Source organism: Equus asinus, chromosome 5 (assembly GCF_041296235.1).
Source record: "Equus asinus isolate D_3611 breed Donkey chromosome 5, EquAss-T2T_v2, whole genome shotgun sequence".
NCBI classification, from domain to species: domain Eukaryota; kingdom Metazoa; phylum Chordata; class Mammalia; order Perissodactyla; family Equidae; genus Equus; species Equus asinus.
In genome coordinates, this window is record NC_091794.1 from 90,710,132 (window position 1) to 90,726,501 (window position 16,370).

General features: G+C 58.4%; 2 protein-coding genes and 1 non-coding gene across 52 annotated transcripts in view; all 3 read left to right on the plus strand.

Moving 5' to 3' along the window:
• The window catches only part of PUM1 (pumilio RNA binding family member 1), a 121,626-nt gene extending 118,199 nt beyond the window's left edge, over window positions 1-3,427 (plus strand). For all 50 annotated transcript variants that reach the window (XM_070510493.1, XM_070510490.1, XM_070510492.1 and 47 more), the window contains one exon: window positions 2,439-3,427. In XM_070510493.1, the coding sequence (XP_070366594.1) occupies window positions 2,439-2,570 (132 nt within the window). In that variant the 3' untranslated portion in view covers window positions 2,571-3,427. The remainder of the gene's footprint in view (window positions 1-2,438) is intronic.
• Window positions 115-199, plus strand: LOC123286191 (small nucleolar RNA SNORD103/SNORD85). The gene has a single exon (XR_006528461.1). It is a non-coding gene; the product is annotated as a small nucleolar RNA SNORD103/SNORD85 (small nucleolar RNA).
• Window positions 3,428-14,858: 11,431 nt separating the features above from the next.
• SDC3 (syndecan 3) overlaps window positions 14,859-16,370 on the plus strand; it is a 38,201-nt gene continuing 36,689 nt past the window's right edge. The window contains exon 1 of the mRNA XM_044769282.2: window positions 14,859-15,199. Within this exon, the coding sequence (XP_044625217.2) occupies window positions 15,059-15,199 (141 nt within the window). The 5' untranslated portion in view covers window positions 14,859-15,058. The remainder of the gene's footprint in view (window positions 15,200-16,370) is intronic.

Genomic DNA, 16,370 nt, shown 5'->3' on the forward strand with positions numbered 1-16,370 from the left:
TGCTGCAGCCGTGCTTGTGCCAGGCAGTGCTGCGAGCCTCGGGCTGCTGACCTGAGCCCTCGGCCTGGGGACTCTGAACTCCCTCAGCTCTCCTCACTGGAGGCATGGCCGTGGTCTGGCAATGATGAGCCACTTGCCCTCACTGAGAACAAGGTTCGGTAATGAGAATCTGTGTTATGGACTCAAGTTCTGAGCCAGACGAGGCACCTGGCACCTCCAGTTTGAAACAAGACACGAGACAACACCGCATGGGCGACGGTGATGGCAGTTGAAGGCTGGGAGAGTCCAGAGTCCTTAGGTTGTGAGACACACAGATGTGCGTGTCGAGACACCAGTGCTGGCAGAGGGAGTGTTGGAGATATGCAGAAGTTGAAAGCATGGCCTTTCATTCATTCATTCACAAATCCTTATTAATAAGTGTGCATACTCCATGGCAGGCCCTCCTTTCACATGGGCTGCTGTGTCGGTGCACGTGATGGTGTGTGCACAGACAGTTCGGTGATGCTGGGTGAGCAGTGGGGAGGGCTGTGTAAGAGTGTGGCAGGGTGCCTCTTCTAATATGGGGGTACAGAGAAGGCTCCCAGGAGAGTGACGTTTGAATAAAGCCCTGAGCCATTCTGGGCAGGGGGAAGCTGGTGAGTGAAGGCTCGGAAGCAGGACAAGACGGTGTGTTTGAAGGAGTGGAGCACGTCCAGGAGGACAGGGCTGTGGCGCCACAGTCGCGTTTGCCTGTCGGACAGTTGTGCTGGCTGATGAGTAACTTGGAGGAAGGGGGGCAGCAGGAGAGGAGGCCCGGAGATGCTGGTGGCTTTGCGGTTGCAGAGAAGTGGACAGAATGGGGCTTAGCAGTTGGTTTAGTGAGGGAGTTGAGAGGAGGAGTTGTCCCAAGAATCTAAGAAAGTAAGAGTTTTTCAGCTCTTTCACATCCAGGCAGCGTCCTTTTTAGCCAGAGGAAACATTGAGAGTGGAGCAAGTTGATTACTTTCATCTCCCGTTCAATCAAGGAATAAATGGAGTTCAGCCACAGTGCACACGCACGCGTGTGGGTGGTTAGAGTTTTGTCTGGAGGAGGAGAGATGTGAAGTGGCTGGACTCATGTGAGCCAGGCCCAGGGATGGAGAGGAGAATGACTGAATCTCAGTTTCTAGAAGGAGGGCTCCTGAATTCTCATGACAAACACACCAGCCACATCCATAGTCCTCACTGCAACCCAAGCCGAGGTGTAGCCTAATCGCATCCTTTTTACAGATGCGTTTAGAGAAGTTAGGCAAGGGTCACACAGCTCAGAATTTGAGCCAAGGACTATTAATAGTTTACCATGTAGGCTCTTCCATGAGAATGTGATAGCTGATGTGGGTTTGTTTCCTGTGTGGGGTGCAGAAGTGGTGTCTAGAACTACTTGTCTCTTCCTTGCTTTGAGGACACAGCTAAACAGACGAAACTTGTTGCCCGCATGGAGCTTTCAGTCTGGAGAGCGTCCATCTGCCCCGGCCCGTTGTCCAGTGTGTTTGAGTGTGCACTGTGAGTCTGGATGGGGAAGCAGGTTGATAAGCCGTGTTCCTTCACTGTCTGTGGAATGATGGATAGACAAGCAGATGATTGTTACACGCAGTGTGTTGCATGCTGTAGCTGAGGTGTGCAGAAAGCCCCATGAACTCATGGAACAGGAAGGTGGTTCCAGAGAGCAGACGCCTCTCCTCGTCGAGGATGCACCGGACTGCTCAACGTGGATCCACCCAGGGAGGGGAGAGCGGAAGAGAAGGCTGCTGGAGCTGAGCCGAGCCTGGGTGGGAGAGGGTGGGGGTGGCGCAGTAGGCAGTGCCGTGAGAGCGCGGTGGGGAGAACAGGAATTTCTGGAGGAGCCAGACAGTCGGGCTCAAGTACTGTGCTATTCCTTATTAGCCATTTGACTTAACCCCTGTGCCTTCATTTTCTCATCAGTAAAGTGGGCACAGCCTTCCATATGAGGCTTAAACGAGCAGTGCCTGGCTCACGTTGGTCGTTTTTCTTGTCATTAGTAGCTTCTGTGAACTGGAGGACAGGGTCTGGGGGTGAGCTCAGGATTCATGGTGCCCGGAAAGGAAGCCTCCACTCCTCAGGGAGCTGAGGTGCCTTGTGGGCCCAGAGAGGCTAAGCGCATGCCCCTGGAAGACGCTGTGAGGTGGTGGTGGGAACCGTGCGATCTTCGGTCAGGATGCAGTGTCTCTACATTCTGTCCTGGACGTGCTCTGTAGCCGTCCGGCCCCTGGAGCCCTCCCGTCCTGCGTCAGCACTCCGGGCAGGACTGCCCTGCTCGTCTGCTGGGTCCTGCAGCTCCAGAGGAAGGGTCGCTGTGGGATGTGCGTGCTGGTGCGCTGGAGGTGGCGTCTGGGAGCACACCGGGAGCCTGCCCAGGTCTGTTTTCAGGCCGGAGTAACACAGCTGTGCTTCCTCCCCAGATCCGGCCCCACATCGCAACTCTTCGCAAGTACACCTATGGCAAGCACATTCTGGCCAAGTTGGAGAAGTACTACATGAAGAATGGCGTTGACTTAGGGCCCATCTGCGGCCCCCCTAATGGTATCATCTGAGTCAGTGTTGCCCTGCCCCCTCATTCCCACTGACCTCACTGGCCCACTGGCGGATCCAACCAGCAACCAGAGATGTTCTAGTGCAGAATCTGAAATGGGTCATGGTTGCTCCAGGGTTATCCTCTCCTCCGAAAAAGGAATCAAATCCACAAGTGGAAAAGCCTTTGTAAATTTGTTTAATTTTATTACGCATAACATGTACTAATTATTTTTTTTAATTGACTGATTGCCCTGCAGTTTTACCGGTGTATAGGAGACTTGTACATAGGTAACCAGTGTACATGGAGGCCGCATATTTTGTTCAATGCTGTATCTATATTCCACGTGCGGAAACTTTCAGGGTGGTTGGTTAAAAAAAGTTTAAAAAAAAAAAGAAAAAAGGTTTTTAACTCATTTGCCTCACTGGCAAGTTTTGCAAATAGCTCTTTCCCACCTCCTCATTTTAGTAAAAAACAAAAACAAATAAAAAAACCTGAGAAGTTTGAATTTCAGTTAAATGACCCCAAACTGGCATTTAACGCTGTTTATAAAAAATATATATATAAATATATATATAATGAAAATTGTTTCAGAGTTGCTAGAGCTTCAGTTGATGACCTGAAGTTTATGGCGCTTGTCAGCTTGCCTTTTTGGAGACTGACGCTGAGGGCATGGTGCGGCCTGCGTCGTGAGGAGGGGGCGCAAGCACCCAGGCGTCTCTGAAGGCCGGGCAGGTGGAATTGTTTACTGCCTACTGGAGTTTTTTCTGTTCACATTGAAAGGCAAAATCTGATTATTTAGCATGAGAAAAAAAAATCCCACTCTGCTTTTGGTCTTGCTTCTATAAATATATAGTGTATAATGGTGCAGACTTTGCATATATACAAATTTGTAGCATTTCCTCGTTTTGACGTCTGATCTGTATCTATAATGTACCCAGTAGTCGAACATACTTCTGATTGTACACTTGTACATTTGTATACCTGTAATGTAAATGTGGAGAAGTTTGAATCAACATAAACACGTTTTTTGGTAAGAAAAGAGAATTAGCCAGCCCTGTGCATTCAGTGTATATTCACACCTTTTATGGTCGTAGCCTATAGTGTTGTATATTGTAAATTGTAATTTCAACCAGAGGTAAATTTTTTTTTCTTTTGAAGGAATAAATGTTCTTTATACAGCCTAGTTAATGTTTAAAAAGAAAAAATAGCTTGGTTTTATTTGTCATCTAGTCAGACAGTAGCGAAATCCTTTCTAAATGTTATTCAAGATGATTCAGTTCACAGTAGTGTTTCTTTTACCCTAAAAAGTAACGTTTTGCTTATTTTGTGACAGTCAAAAGGACGTGCAAAGTCCAGCCCCGCCCCAGCTTCCCTTACGGTCCGAGCCCTGTCCCCTTGTAAAGTGTGAATTGCCCTCCTTTTTGTACAGAAGATGAACTGTATTTTGCATTTTGTCTACTTGTAAGTGAATGTAACATACTGTCAATTTTCCTTGTTTGAATATAGAATTGTAACACTACACGGTGTACATTTCCAGAGCCTTGTGTATATTTCCAATGAACTTTTTTGCAAGCACACTTGTAACCATATGTGTATAATTAACAAACCTGTGTATGCTTATGCCTGGGCAACTATTTTTTGTAACTCTTGTGTAGATTGTCTCTAAACAATGTGTGATCTTTATTTTGAAAAATACAGAACTTTGGAATCTGAGTTTGCGCTTTATTTTAGCTTTTTTACCCCCTATTATAGTGCCCCAGGACAGCCCTTTCCTTGTTTGTGCCTCTTTCTTTCTGCTTGCTTTGTTTCTGTTTGTGAGGAGGGTGGGCGAGGGGACAGAATTGGAATAGGGCTGGGGTGTCAAACTGATGGCTCTTGAGCCCAATTTGACCCTAAGATGTTGGGTTTAGCATGCCCAGTGCTTTCAAATCCAAGACATTCCACATTAATCCACATTTCCAGCTTCTATTGAAGGCTCAGTATCTTCGCCGCCCTGGCCCCGAGTCTGCGCCCTCGTGGCGGGGCACATCCGCAGAGGGCCTGTTCTCGTCTCTGCTCTTCGTTGGCGCTCTGGCCCTGCGGCGTTTGTGGGCCCGAGGTCCAGATTAGAACCCAGTCAGTTACAAACGTCTCCCAGCTGAGTGTTGGGGCGCCTCGTTCTCTGAGGCATCTGGATTGCTGCCCGCTCTGTCGGGGCCCCCTTCCCTTTCCTCTGATTGGGCTGCTCCTGTCTTCGCCCCACCCACCCGTGCCCACAGCCGGAGGCTGGCCCAGGCTGGCCCTGTTTCCCAGTTTGCTCATGTTATCCTCAGATTGGGGACCTCCTCCAGCTTTTAGTACAAGGGGTCTGGCTCTGTCACCTGTGCCTGAGCATGCCCACCTTCTCTTCTTCACCACCTCTGCTCCAGAAGCGGCTTCTGCAAAAACCGCCACTGAAACTCAGCTCAGTGTTGGCGACTGCAGGATGGGCCCAGCCGGGGAGCCAGGGTGAGCCCCACAGGTTCCTGTCTGGAGGTGGAGCCTCGGTGGCTGCCGCAGACGCTTTGTGTGGTCCCCTCCCAGGGCTAAAGGACGGTTACTGCAGGCCCTGTGGGCCCGGGAATAAAGGGAGGGAAAGGAAGCCGAGGTCATGCAGGGCTGCAGTCCAGCCCGATTTTGCTTCCGTGGCTGTTGTCAGTCCCTGCTCAGCGATCCCCCACTGCAGCGTCACTCCAGGCCTGCCAGGGAGGGTGTGCTGTGAGCGGTTGCTGCGTGTGCGACCGAACATCATGGCTCTCGAGTCGGACAGACCCGCCTCCAAATGTGGGTCCCACCCTCGCTGTGTGCACTTGAGGGTCCCATCACCTCATCTTTAACCAAAGTTCTCACTGGGAGTGGATTGAAGGTGATAACCCGGATCTGTGAAGTGGTCCCCACAGCTCGCTCATATGGAGAGGTACAGCTCTTGGACGGCTGTGGTTTCACTAGACCTCGCGGAGGCCGCGGGCAAGGGAGGAGCTTGTGTCCCTCTCTTCGTTTGCCTGCTGTCTGTGAGCTGGGGAAGGAGTCGAGCCTGGTTGAGCCCAGTGTCCTCTTCTGTGGGCCTGGGAGGAAGACGGAATAGCTGACGACACCCGTCTGCCTGGCGCAGGCTGGGCCCTCACGTGTTCATTTCCTTCTTTTCCACCTGAACTATTTATATTTAGGCTCATACTTTGGGGTCTTTTCTCTCCCTCCCTCTTAGCGTTGAGTGAAATGTCTTGTGTTTGCGTTTTTAGTGGTAACACAGCAAAGATCCAGGTTAGAACTGTGCTTACCTCTCATTTCGAGCCTGTGTCTTTGAGGCCTGGGGACGCTTTTCAGTCACACGAATCCAGAGTTTCGTCCCTTCTGTGACCCGGGTCATCTCTGAGGCCATTTCCTCCTCTGTGAAATGCGGGAGATAAGAGGACCCAAGGCAGAGGTTGGTTGTGAAGGAGTGAGTGAGATGACGTAGTCCGGCACGGCCTGGCACGCTGGATAAGAGACGGATGGTCTCATTTTTTCCTGTAAGATCACTCATCCAACAGCTGTCACAGGTTTTGGTGAACAAAACAGTCCTTGTCCATCACGTAAGACGTTTACATAAAGTCGTTTGTTGTGGCCCACCGTGTGCGGGCGCCTGAGAGCCGGTCACCAGCTCGCTCCACACCAGCCCTGCGAGGACTGTTACCCCCTCCCCGAGGCACAGAAACGGGGTCTGCGTTCTGATGCGAGTCTGGGTCAGACCAGCTCCGGGCCTGAGGCTTTCCTCTTGGGGTGGTCTGGGGCGGACCCCGACCTCTGCAGGACTGAGTTTCAGTCCTGGGCTCAGCGGCCACCTCCTCATTTGCCTGGCCACCACTGCCCACTGCTACAAGGCTGCCCAAGGATGTCACGTCCCGGGCTGCCACCAACTAGACACCTGCATTCTTGGCCTCCCTTCCAGAGTCCCTCCAGTGCGGATTCCTCACGCAGTTTCCATCACGATCCTTCACCTGGTCACGGTGCTTCCAGTTTACAGAGCCCGTGCATATTTGTGATGCGTTTGATCCTCACGCAGGTCTTAGGGAGGAAGGTGGGGTAGGATTTGAGACCCAAGCCACACATTGAGTCAAAACCAAGTCAGGATTTTATCTGGTTTCCCGACTCCAAGTCCGGTGCCCTGTCCTTGCCGTCCTGCTCCTGCCGCCTTCCGTCAGCCCCGGGAACGGCTGGCTGCTCTCTTTCCGAGGCTCTGAGTTGGGTTTCAGGACAAGGGGGAGGCCCTGGAGCGGAAACCTGCGACTTCGTGTAGTTACCAGCTGTAGCCACACGAGGGCGCTGCTGCCACAAGAAAGCGTTAGAGACCCACGGGCTCAAGGCTCTAAGTTCGAGGCTGGGATGGCTTCCCCCTGCCTTAGGGACTCGGGAGTGGAGTCCCACTCAGAGACCAGAGGGCTGGCATCTACCCTAAGACTAAGCTTCCCCCCTCTTCCCTCCCTCCCAAGCTTCTCCTGGGCATAAGGCTGGTCCCTTACTCTGGCTTGGGATGGCTGGGTATGGTCACTGATCTGGCTCACAGGTCCCCTGCTTTGCCTTCGACTTGCTGTGTTACCTCTGGCAAATCACTGACTTCTCTGGGCCTCGGTTTCTCTGACTGTCACCTGGAGTGATAGCCCAGCCCTGCCGCCCCATCAGGGCTGGTATGAGGTCAGATGGTCGGGGCCAAGGGGACAGCCCTATGCCTATCAGTGGGGCCTGAGGCCCTGGTGCCTCTTTCTGGGGCCACATCCTGGGCTTATGCACCAAGCTTTCAGACAACTAAAACCTCCAGGTCTTTTATGACCAATCCTGCTGACTTCAAATCCCAGCTCCTCCCGCCCCAAGTGACCTTCGTAAGTCATTGGCCATCTCATTCCTGCCTTTCCTCATCTGGAAAACGGGGGCAGTAGTAGTCCTACTTCTCAGGGTGCCCTGGAAGCACTTGGCACAGGGCTGGGCACACAGCAAGCCATAAGGAGGAGTTGCGCTTACCGTTATTACTATTGCCTCCGGCTTTTCCCTGCTACGTTGGGGCCCTTGGAATTTTCACTGGGGTGGGACTAATTTACCCTCCAGATGGGGACTCTCAAGCAGGAAAGCGGCTGCGCTGAATTATTCCCGCATGTGGAGCCGGCCTCCCAGCGGCCTCCTTCCTGGTGTTCTCTCCCTTGGGTCGTCCCCTCCCCCAGGGAACAGGGCTAACCCGTGGAGACAATAGGATATTGTGAAAAGCGTGGAGGTGGGGCTTCCGAGGCTGGGCCTCCGGCTGGCCCTGCGAGGATCCTTGATGACCCTCTGGGACCCGCTAGGACCAGGTCCCCGCGGCGAGGAATGAGGTCTCCTGCCGTTGGCCAGAATTAACTTGCTCGTCCTCCTCGGCAGGTTGCAAGCAGAGTCCCCAGGCGCCGTCAAGCCGTTGGTGGCTGCACCCTGGCTCACGTCTGACCGCCACCTCCTGAGAACCAGCAGGTCGGCTCTCCCGGCTCCTCCCACAGAAACCAGCGGACGTCACCGAGTTTACTGTTGTTTGAAGCCGCTGTGTTTGGGGGTAACCTGTTATGTTCAACAGATAACTAACGCGCAGCACAGAACTGGGGTAGCCCAGGACGGCCCCGGGAAAGCGGGGGGCCTGTTTCTCATTTCTCCTGGGGGCGCGTGTGGCCCCAGCCGGTGCTGGCCTGGGGGAGCCTGTTTCTGCCCCTGCGCCCCCAGCCCCCAAGCCACGGCCCCCCCAGGGCTCCAGAAGACTTTGGGTGCTCCTCAGAGCCCAGGTGGAGATGTGGGGCTGGGTGGGGCTGGACCAGGGACACCCAGGAGGCCGCAGCTGTCCTGTTCCAGAGGTGGCTCAGCCTCTGACTGTCAGTCCCAGCGGAGGGTCCCCTGGCCGCTCACCTCAGGCCTGGAGCCTACAGAGCAGGGAACGACTGTGGTGGCCACTTGCCTTGTGACCGTGGGTCCCGCTCTGAGCTGGGTGCGCCCCGGTTGTTCACCTCCCTTGACCCCGGGAGGGGGAGCGGCCACTCACTCTAACTTCCATGGGAGGAAAGTGGCCCCAGGTCCCCGACCAGGGAGTGGCAGACTCAGGCGGCCAGACTCTCTGCTGGCTCCTGCCCCGTCCCAGGGCTGCCTGCCCAGTGCAGGGAGGGAAGCTGGGCCTCCCAGATCTGCTCCACTTACAGACGAGGAGGCTGAGGCCAGGGTGAGGGAAGGTACCTGCTCAGGGCCACACGGACAGGGAGGGACAGAGCAGGCGCCCACCCCACGTGAATGCAGTTACTTGCTCAAGGCCACCTCCTGCAGTGGGGTGCCAGGTCCCGAGGAGCCTGGGTCTGTGTGGCCTGACCATCGCTGGGCCTCGGAGCTAGAGGGAGGGGGTAGACTGCTGGTCACTGTGCTGCGGGACACGTGAAATATCTAAGTGACAGCCATGCTGCTCAGATTCTGAGGTCTCGGGGCAAAGGGACCTCCCCGCCCCCTCAGTCCTTTTGCTCACCCCCACCTCCAGGTCACTCTCCTGTGCTCCGCTCCCTTCCGTGGTTGTCACCCAGCTGGGCTGCTCCAGTCCCAGGATGAGGTGAGAAAGAAAGAATATTTTTAGAGAGGCTTTTTTTTCTTCCGGGAAAATGACTCCAAACGTGCAATTTGTTCCCAGGCACGGGGCTGTATCGGTGGAGGGGCTCCTGGACCGGCAGCGCCCTCCGCGTCCTCCTCTCTCCATCCTCCCCCTGCCCTCTCCTCCTTCACATCCCTGCGGCCCCTCCCTGTCCCCCTTCCCTCCTGCTGCCACAGGGAAGAGGCACGTGTGCAAACTCCGCTCCTGGGCCGGGACGCCCCCCAATTCCCCGCCACGGCCATTTCTTAGCCCGTGACCTTGGACTGGCCAGAGTGGGCCGCACGGTTGGGTCTTGGACTCGAGTGAGGTCTTGGTTGTGGGGCAGGCCCTCCCCCTAGAGCTTCTGCAAACAATAGGGCAATGGGTCTGGGAGAAGGGGGTGGGCAGGAAAGAGCCCCCAGGGCGGCGAGGACGCAGCCTGGCTCCTAGTTTCCAGTCTGCTTCTAGACTGACTGTGCGACCTCGGGCCAGTCTCTTCCCCTTCTTGGGCCTCCCTTGGGAAATGGGCAGATGAAGTGGGAGCAGTGGGGAGAGCAGCACAAGGCCTCGCATGCTCTGTCCATTCTAGGTCATAGTGAACAAGCCCCCAGAATGTTCTTGGCCTCATCCAAGCCTCTGCTGGAGCTTGAGACCTCAGAGACCCTCTTCCTGGGCGGGGCGCAGCCTCAGGGTGACCACTGAAGTCAGAGCACCCACTCTCCAATGCCTGCCTGCCATGGCTCCGTGGAGATGTCACCACCACCAGGAAGCCTTTCTAGGTTCCCTCCAGGACACCCAACCCCTCAGAGTGGTGTTAACCCCTCCCTGTCCAGTCCCTGGGCTGACTTTGCCGGACTCAGTCGTTGGTAGGTGGCTGGGCTGTGGGCTTCCACTCAGAGGCAAATTTACTGTAAAATTAATGAAACTTAAGCTTCAGGGCCCCTCCCCTCCACAACCCCCTTCCCAGGCTTTGTTGCTAATCTTGTATTTGTGATTCCCCTCAAATTGTGTCAGCTTCAGGCCCCAAAGAGCCGGGACCTACCCCTGTTTTCATGCCCACCCAGCTGGAGATCCCAGAGCCCTCGTCTCCCCTCCAGTGGTGCCCACCCCTCGTCCCCCTCCCCCTGCAGCATTTCTGCACCCAGGGGCCCTGCTTGGGGTCTCCGGGGCCTCCGCTCTCCCTCCTGCAAGGCCAGCCCGAGGGACCGCAGCTCAGACAAAATGGGACATCCTCCCTCCCCTCACTCACGCCGGCCCTGAGGGCCCCGGGGAGCCCTGCGGCTGCGCACTTGGCAAACTCCCAGCTCACAGACGAGGAGAAGCCTGGTTTCGAATCCCAGCCTGGTGCCTGGCAGCTGCATGCCCAGGGGCATGACCCGCGCTTCCTCTCCAAAGGACCTGCCCAGCACACAGGGGGGCTCACGATAAGCTCGTGGCACAGTCCTTGGTCCTTTGAGACCCTCACATGGCTGCACCCCTTGGATGGGCAAGGGGCTCCCCGCAGATGGAGGCCCAGCGCCCCCGCCGCCAGCCCCGCCCTCCGCATCTCCCTAAGTCCCCTCTGTGGGCTCTCAACCAGGAGCCCTCTGGCCAGAATCCTGTCTCTGTCCCTGAGTCTGTCCCTGACCTCCAGGACTGCAGTCACTCGGATTTCTCACGAGCGAGGCTGGGCTCCGGCCTTCATCGCGAATCCTGAGCAAGACTGGAGGTCGTGATGGGAGCAGGTGTGTGAGGAGGGGCAGGGTGGAGGCTGGGTCGGGGAGACAGGACTTGTTTTCCAAGCCCTCTGCCAGCCTTGAGCTGGAGGTCCAGCTAGGATCCCAAGGGCCCCCTGCGGATGTCCACAGAGGACGGCCCACCTGGCCCGGGCTGCATCTTGGCTCAACCACTTCCTGGCTGTGTGACCCCGGGCAAGTCACCCACTTCTCAGAGCCCAAGCCCCCGACTGTGAAATGGGGACGAATGAGGAGCAAACACACGCGTGGTGCCCCTCGTGTGCCAGGCTCCTCCTGGAGGGCTTCCCAGTGTCAGCGCATTTGGCCCTCACAGCAACAACCCTGGGAGTGAGCGGGTTTGCTGTCTCCAGGTCACGGGATTGTGGGGAGAGTAGAAGAGAGCGGTTCCAGCAAGTACTCAGAATCGTGCCTGGCAAAGGTAAGCCCTCCGTGGACCCTGGCTGTCCTTGTTACGTGGCAACGTTGTGTTCTAAAGAGCCAGTCTGGTCAGTCCAAACTCTCAGGGCGGGTGGAGTCGGGGAGTGATTACTAGACCCTACTGTGTGACGGGTCCTGAGCTGCACCTCTGAATAGGGCGGCTCCAGCGTGGAGCTCAGAGATGCTGGCCGCTTGGCTGACTTATTGGACCAGGAGAACAGCCAAGGGCAGAGAAAGGCCTGATGGGGCAGGGCGGTCGGTGGGGTGGTGAGGCATGCCTTCTGGGCCGGGTTGGCTCCAGGCTCATCTGTGTCCCCGGATTGGTCATGTCCACTTGACAGTATGTATGCCCTTTCTGACTCTTTAATTCATTCATCAACCGCTTCCCGACACACCTCTGCACCTCGCATGACACTGAACTCTTAAGAGCCTGTGTCAGGATCTGAGGTCTCACTTACAAAGCTGTGTGACCTCGGGCACGCTCCTCACTCCTCTTGTGCCTTGGTTTGTCCTTGGTGAAATGGGGATAATGTCAGTGCGCGCTTCGTAGAGCAGAGCCCAGCACAGAGTCAGCTCTGCTGGGGTGTCATTATTGTCGCCTGGGGATACTGAGGGGCCCCACTTCTGGGGGACAGACAGTGGAGACCGAAAGCAGGGCGGGGGCGCAAGGATGGGGCTTTTCCAGGGGGCTGGGCAGGGGTGGGGTCAGCCCCGCCCGAGGGAGTCAGGAAGGCTCCCCAGAGGGGCCAAGTGGGCCATGGGGATTGTGCTCCGAGGGGAGTGTGACGGCAGGTGTGGGGAGACCCTGAGAGGCCAGGATGTGGCACAGGTGGGCAGGGGAGGTGCTGGGGAGCGCAGGCCTCTGTGACCCGCGGGGCCCAGACCAGGCTCCGTTCCAGCTGTGATCAGTATCTTCCAGGAGCAGCAGGTGGCGCTCCCAGCCTGCCCAGCCCACAGATCCTGCCCGCGCCCCCCCCCCCCCCCCACCCAGTCTCCTCAGATGTCAGGGAAGAGGGGCTGTTGCTTCCAGAAGGCTCAGAACTGGCCGGAACTGCTGAAGATGGGCCCTGCTCACTGTCCCCCTGCTGCACAGAGACTGTCCTAACGGCCTTGCTGAGAGCTAGTTTTCTGAGCCTTGCATGCTTCCTAAGACAGAGTACTCACTACCTATCAGAGTAGCCACTGCCATCTGTGGTCAAAAGTTCAAAAGTCCTTCCTCACACTGAGCTGACATCTGGCTTCTTGTAACCCCCACCCTAACCCTGTTGGCCCTAACTCTGCCTTTGGGAGCTCCAAACAACCATCTGTTCCCTGGGTCTACGGCAGCCCCTCTGGGAGGCAGCCGTCCCTACATACGGGTCCCTTACCTTGCAAGCATCACCCCAGCCACCTTTACTGAACCCCCGGTACAGTGGCAAGGAAGAGCTCATTTAGTCTTCTCAACCGGGCACCTGGCACTGGGCCTGGCACACACGGGTACTCAATTTATATCTGGAGAATGACTGAATGAATGAACGAATGAATGACCCTGTGTGGTCATTATTTCCATATTACAGTTGGGAAACTGAGACTCAGAGAGGTAAAGTTACTCATCCAATGTCACACAGCTCCTAACTGGCAGAACCCAGATTTGAACCCAGGTATTTGCCCAACCCAGAGCCGGAGCTCTCCAACTCCAAGCTGTGCTTCCTCAGCTAGAACCAACTCCCCATCTCCCAGGCCCCGTCGGCCCCCTCCACCCATCTCTCCATGGTACCCAAGGGTTGGAATTCCTAAAGATTTGGGAATGGGATTTCCAGAGGCTGGGACCTCAGAATTCCTAGAGATTTTTGAATATCAGAGTTGGAAATCTTCTGTCCCTTCCTCTCCAGGAGCTCTGCCAAAGGGCAGCTGGCCTGGCTTTACATACCCTTTAGGGACGGGGCCCTCACTCCCTCTCAGGAAACACCTTCTAATTCAGCTCCATCTTATGCTGAGCTGACGTTTGTCCTCTGGGCCTCTTCTCAAGGGCCCGGAAGGACAAGTCTGGGCCCCCCTCACCCCCAAACCATGGCTGGTGCTCCAGAGTCTGTTCCTCGGGGCCCACCCCAGCACTCTCCCCTGTTGGCGCCATTCGTCCTGGTTTCGGTTCCCTTTCCCTTGGGGATTTGTTCCAGCTTCAGCTCATTTCAGTTCCCATTTGCTGACGGCAGGCCCTGCGCTGGGTGCGGGACACAGGGGCTGAGGGCACAGACTTCCAGCCTGCCGTCATCCGCAAATAACCTCCCCTCTCGGGGCCTCAGTTTCCCACCTAGGAAGTGGAGATATTGACAGAACCTGCTTCCTGGGGTCGCTGAGAGGCTGGAATGACAGAATCAGCCAGCACTTGGCGCCATGCCCCAAATATTCACCACTTCTCCCCTCAAAACACCTGGGAGGGGGCTGAGCTCAGGTGACTGGGAGACACATTCACTGATTCAACAAGTCTGTCTCAAGCACCCACTCTGCGCCAAGCCCTGTGCTAGCGCTGGGGACACAGCCCTGAACAATTTGACCCAAACTCCGGCCCTCCTGGAGGTCAGGCGCTGGTGGCGGGAGACTCGGAACAAGTCAAGTCACGGCAATAGAGGCAAAGGCACGATGACCACGAGGTGAAGCCGGCCAGGGCAGGACACCGCCACTTGGGGACACACCTCTGCACCTGCCTGCACTGGATGCTGGGGGCTCCATCCTACCGTGAGGAGTCTGGGTCTCAGAGAGCTGGGCACCTTGCCTGACGTCACACAGCTGGTGGGTATGCAGCACCACTCCAGGTCTGCCCAGCTTTTCCTCGGCAGACCCAGTGACAGGGCCCAGAAGTCGACACTCCCGGTGTGCAGAGGGGAGACGGAGGCCCAGAGAGGTCTGCGCCTGGTCTGAGGTCACACAGCCCCTCCGTGTCCTGGAGACATCAAGGCCTGTGGACTTGGGTGACCTGTGGCCCCCTCCGTAGCCTGGCTGGGGAGCTGCGGGGTGACAGTCCCGGAAGCGCCAGGAGAACAGGGCCCTTCGCGGGGGGGCTACTAACGATCACACGAATGGGACCCACCTGCTCAGACCCTCAAAGAGCCCGTGTCCCCCCGCGCCCCCCTCCGCGGATTCCCCCGCGACTGGCGACTGCCCGAGGAGGCACGTGCGGCGGGATCCCTGTCTCCGGACGGAGGCTCCGCGAGGCAGGCCACTTGTCCCGGGTCGCCCGGCGGCGGGCTGGGCGCGCTGTGCCGGCTGCCCCCACTGCGGCGGGGCTGCGTCGGGGGGCAGCGCTGGGGAGGGGAGGTCAGTGTCCAGGGGGCGCGCGGGGGGCTCCGGGCTGGGCGGGGCGGGGCCGGGGGGGGGGGGGGTCGCGGGACGCGGGGGCGGGGGTCGGTGTCCGGGGGTGGGAGGGCGCGCGGGGGTGGGGAGGGGTCGGTGTCGGGGGGAGGGGGGCGGAGGTGGGGAGGGCTTGGTGTCGGGGGGGGCGCGGGGGCGGTGTCGGGGGCGGGCCCGCACTCGCCCCGCCCATCCTCCCGCCCCGCCCCGCCCCCCGCGCCGGGGGCGGCCGCTCGGCGGCGGGGGCGCACGCTTCCTGCGGGCGCGGCCGCTGTGGGCGCGGAGCTGCGAGGCGGAGCCGGCCGCCGTGCCGGGAGCCCCGAGCCGAGCGCGCTCCAGCCGCCGGGCCCGCCGCCGCCGAGCAGCCCCCTCGCCGCCCTCGGAACAAAGGCGCCCGCCGCCGCCGCCGCCGCCATGAAGCCGGGGCCACCGCGCCGCGCCCGGGCCGCCCCTGGAGCCTCCGCCGGGGCCGGGAGGGCGGCCGGGCCCGGGGCCCGCGGGCTGCTCCTGCCTCCGCTGCTGCTGCTGCTGCTGCTGGCGGGGCGCGCCGCGGGGGTGAGTGTCGCCGCCGGGACCCCGCTCCCTCCCGGCACGGGGTGCCTTCCCCGGCCCCGGGACCCCCGCTCCATCCCGGGGCCCCTCCTCCACTGCCTCCCCGGCCCTCCCCGGGCGCCCCTCCTCCGTGCCCTGCCCTCTGGGGCGCCCCCCCTTGCTGGCATCTGTGGGGAAGGCCGCCCCCGCCGCTGTCGCCTTCTGGGGGTTCATTTCCCCTTCCTTTTGGGACCCCTCCCCGGAGGGAGGCCCGGGCGGTCGTCAGCACGGCGCTCCCCTCCCCCGTGGCTCCGGGAATCCGTGTCCCCGGGCCGAGCGGGGTCCGCTGCCCTGGCTGAGAGGCGCGGGGAGGCCCTGCCGGCCGGCTGGGGTCGCCGGCGCGGGGCCCGGGCTGGGTGTGTCTTGGGTCCGGAGTGAACGTGGCTTTGGCTTCGTGGGTGTGCCCAGCCCGTGGCCACTTCTAGGGAATTGGGTCGGTTCCTTCTGCTGGGGGAGGGTGTGCGTTTGGTTCCTCCGAGGGTCGCTGTGGGGAGGGCAGCATGGGGGCCCGGAGCGGGGGAGGGGTGAGGTTGACTTGTGTGAAGGTGACCTGAGGGGGTGAGTGAGGGTGACCCTGTGTGTGTGTGTCTCCACCTCAGCGAAGGCTGTGGGGTCCTGTGGGGTATGTACCTGTGAAGGATGAGGGATGAGGTCAGTCCACCACATGGGTGGGTACCACCATCCCTACCTGTGTGGAGAGTGACCCATTGTGCATGGTGGGTACCAGCAATGGGGCTGGGTGACTGCTGGCCATGGCTGTGTGTGCCTGCAGGGGTGAGTGTGTGTGTGGGAGAGACCTCTGTGGTGGGCGTGTGCTGGGACCCATGGGAGAGTGTGTGTGTGTGTGTGTGTGTGCAGGCGTGGGCATGCATGTGCATGCAGCCACATGGGGAATCCTGTGCAGGGGCATGTACCCCCGAGGGGGCCGAGTGTGTGCAGACAGAGGTGAGTGTGTGTGTGTGAAGTGACCCCTGAGTGTCCCTTTGAGTGACCGAAGCAGCCATGGGGTTGAGCTGAGTCCCAGCTCCATCAGGGCAGCAGGAGGAGGAGGGTACAGGGAGGCAGGGCCACCTCCCACCTTTGAGGGACCCAGGGCCCAAGGGAGTTCCCTAGTGGGCACGTGCCCGGAGCCTGC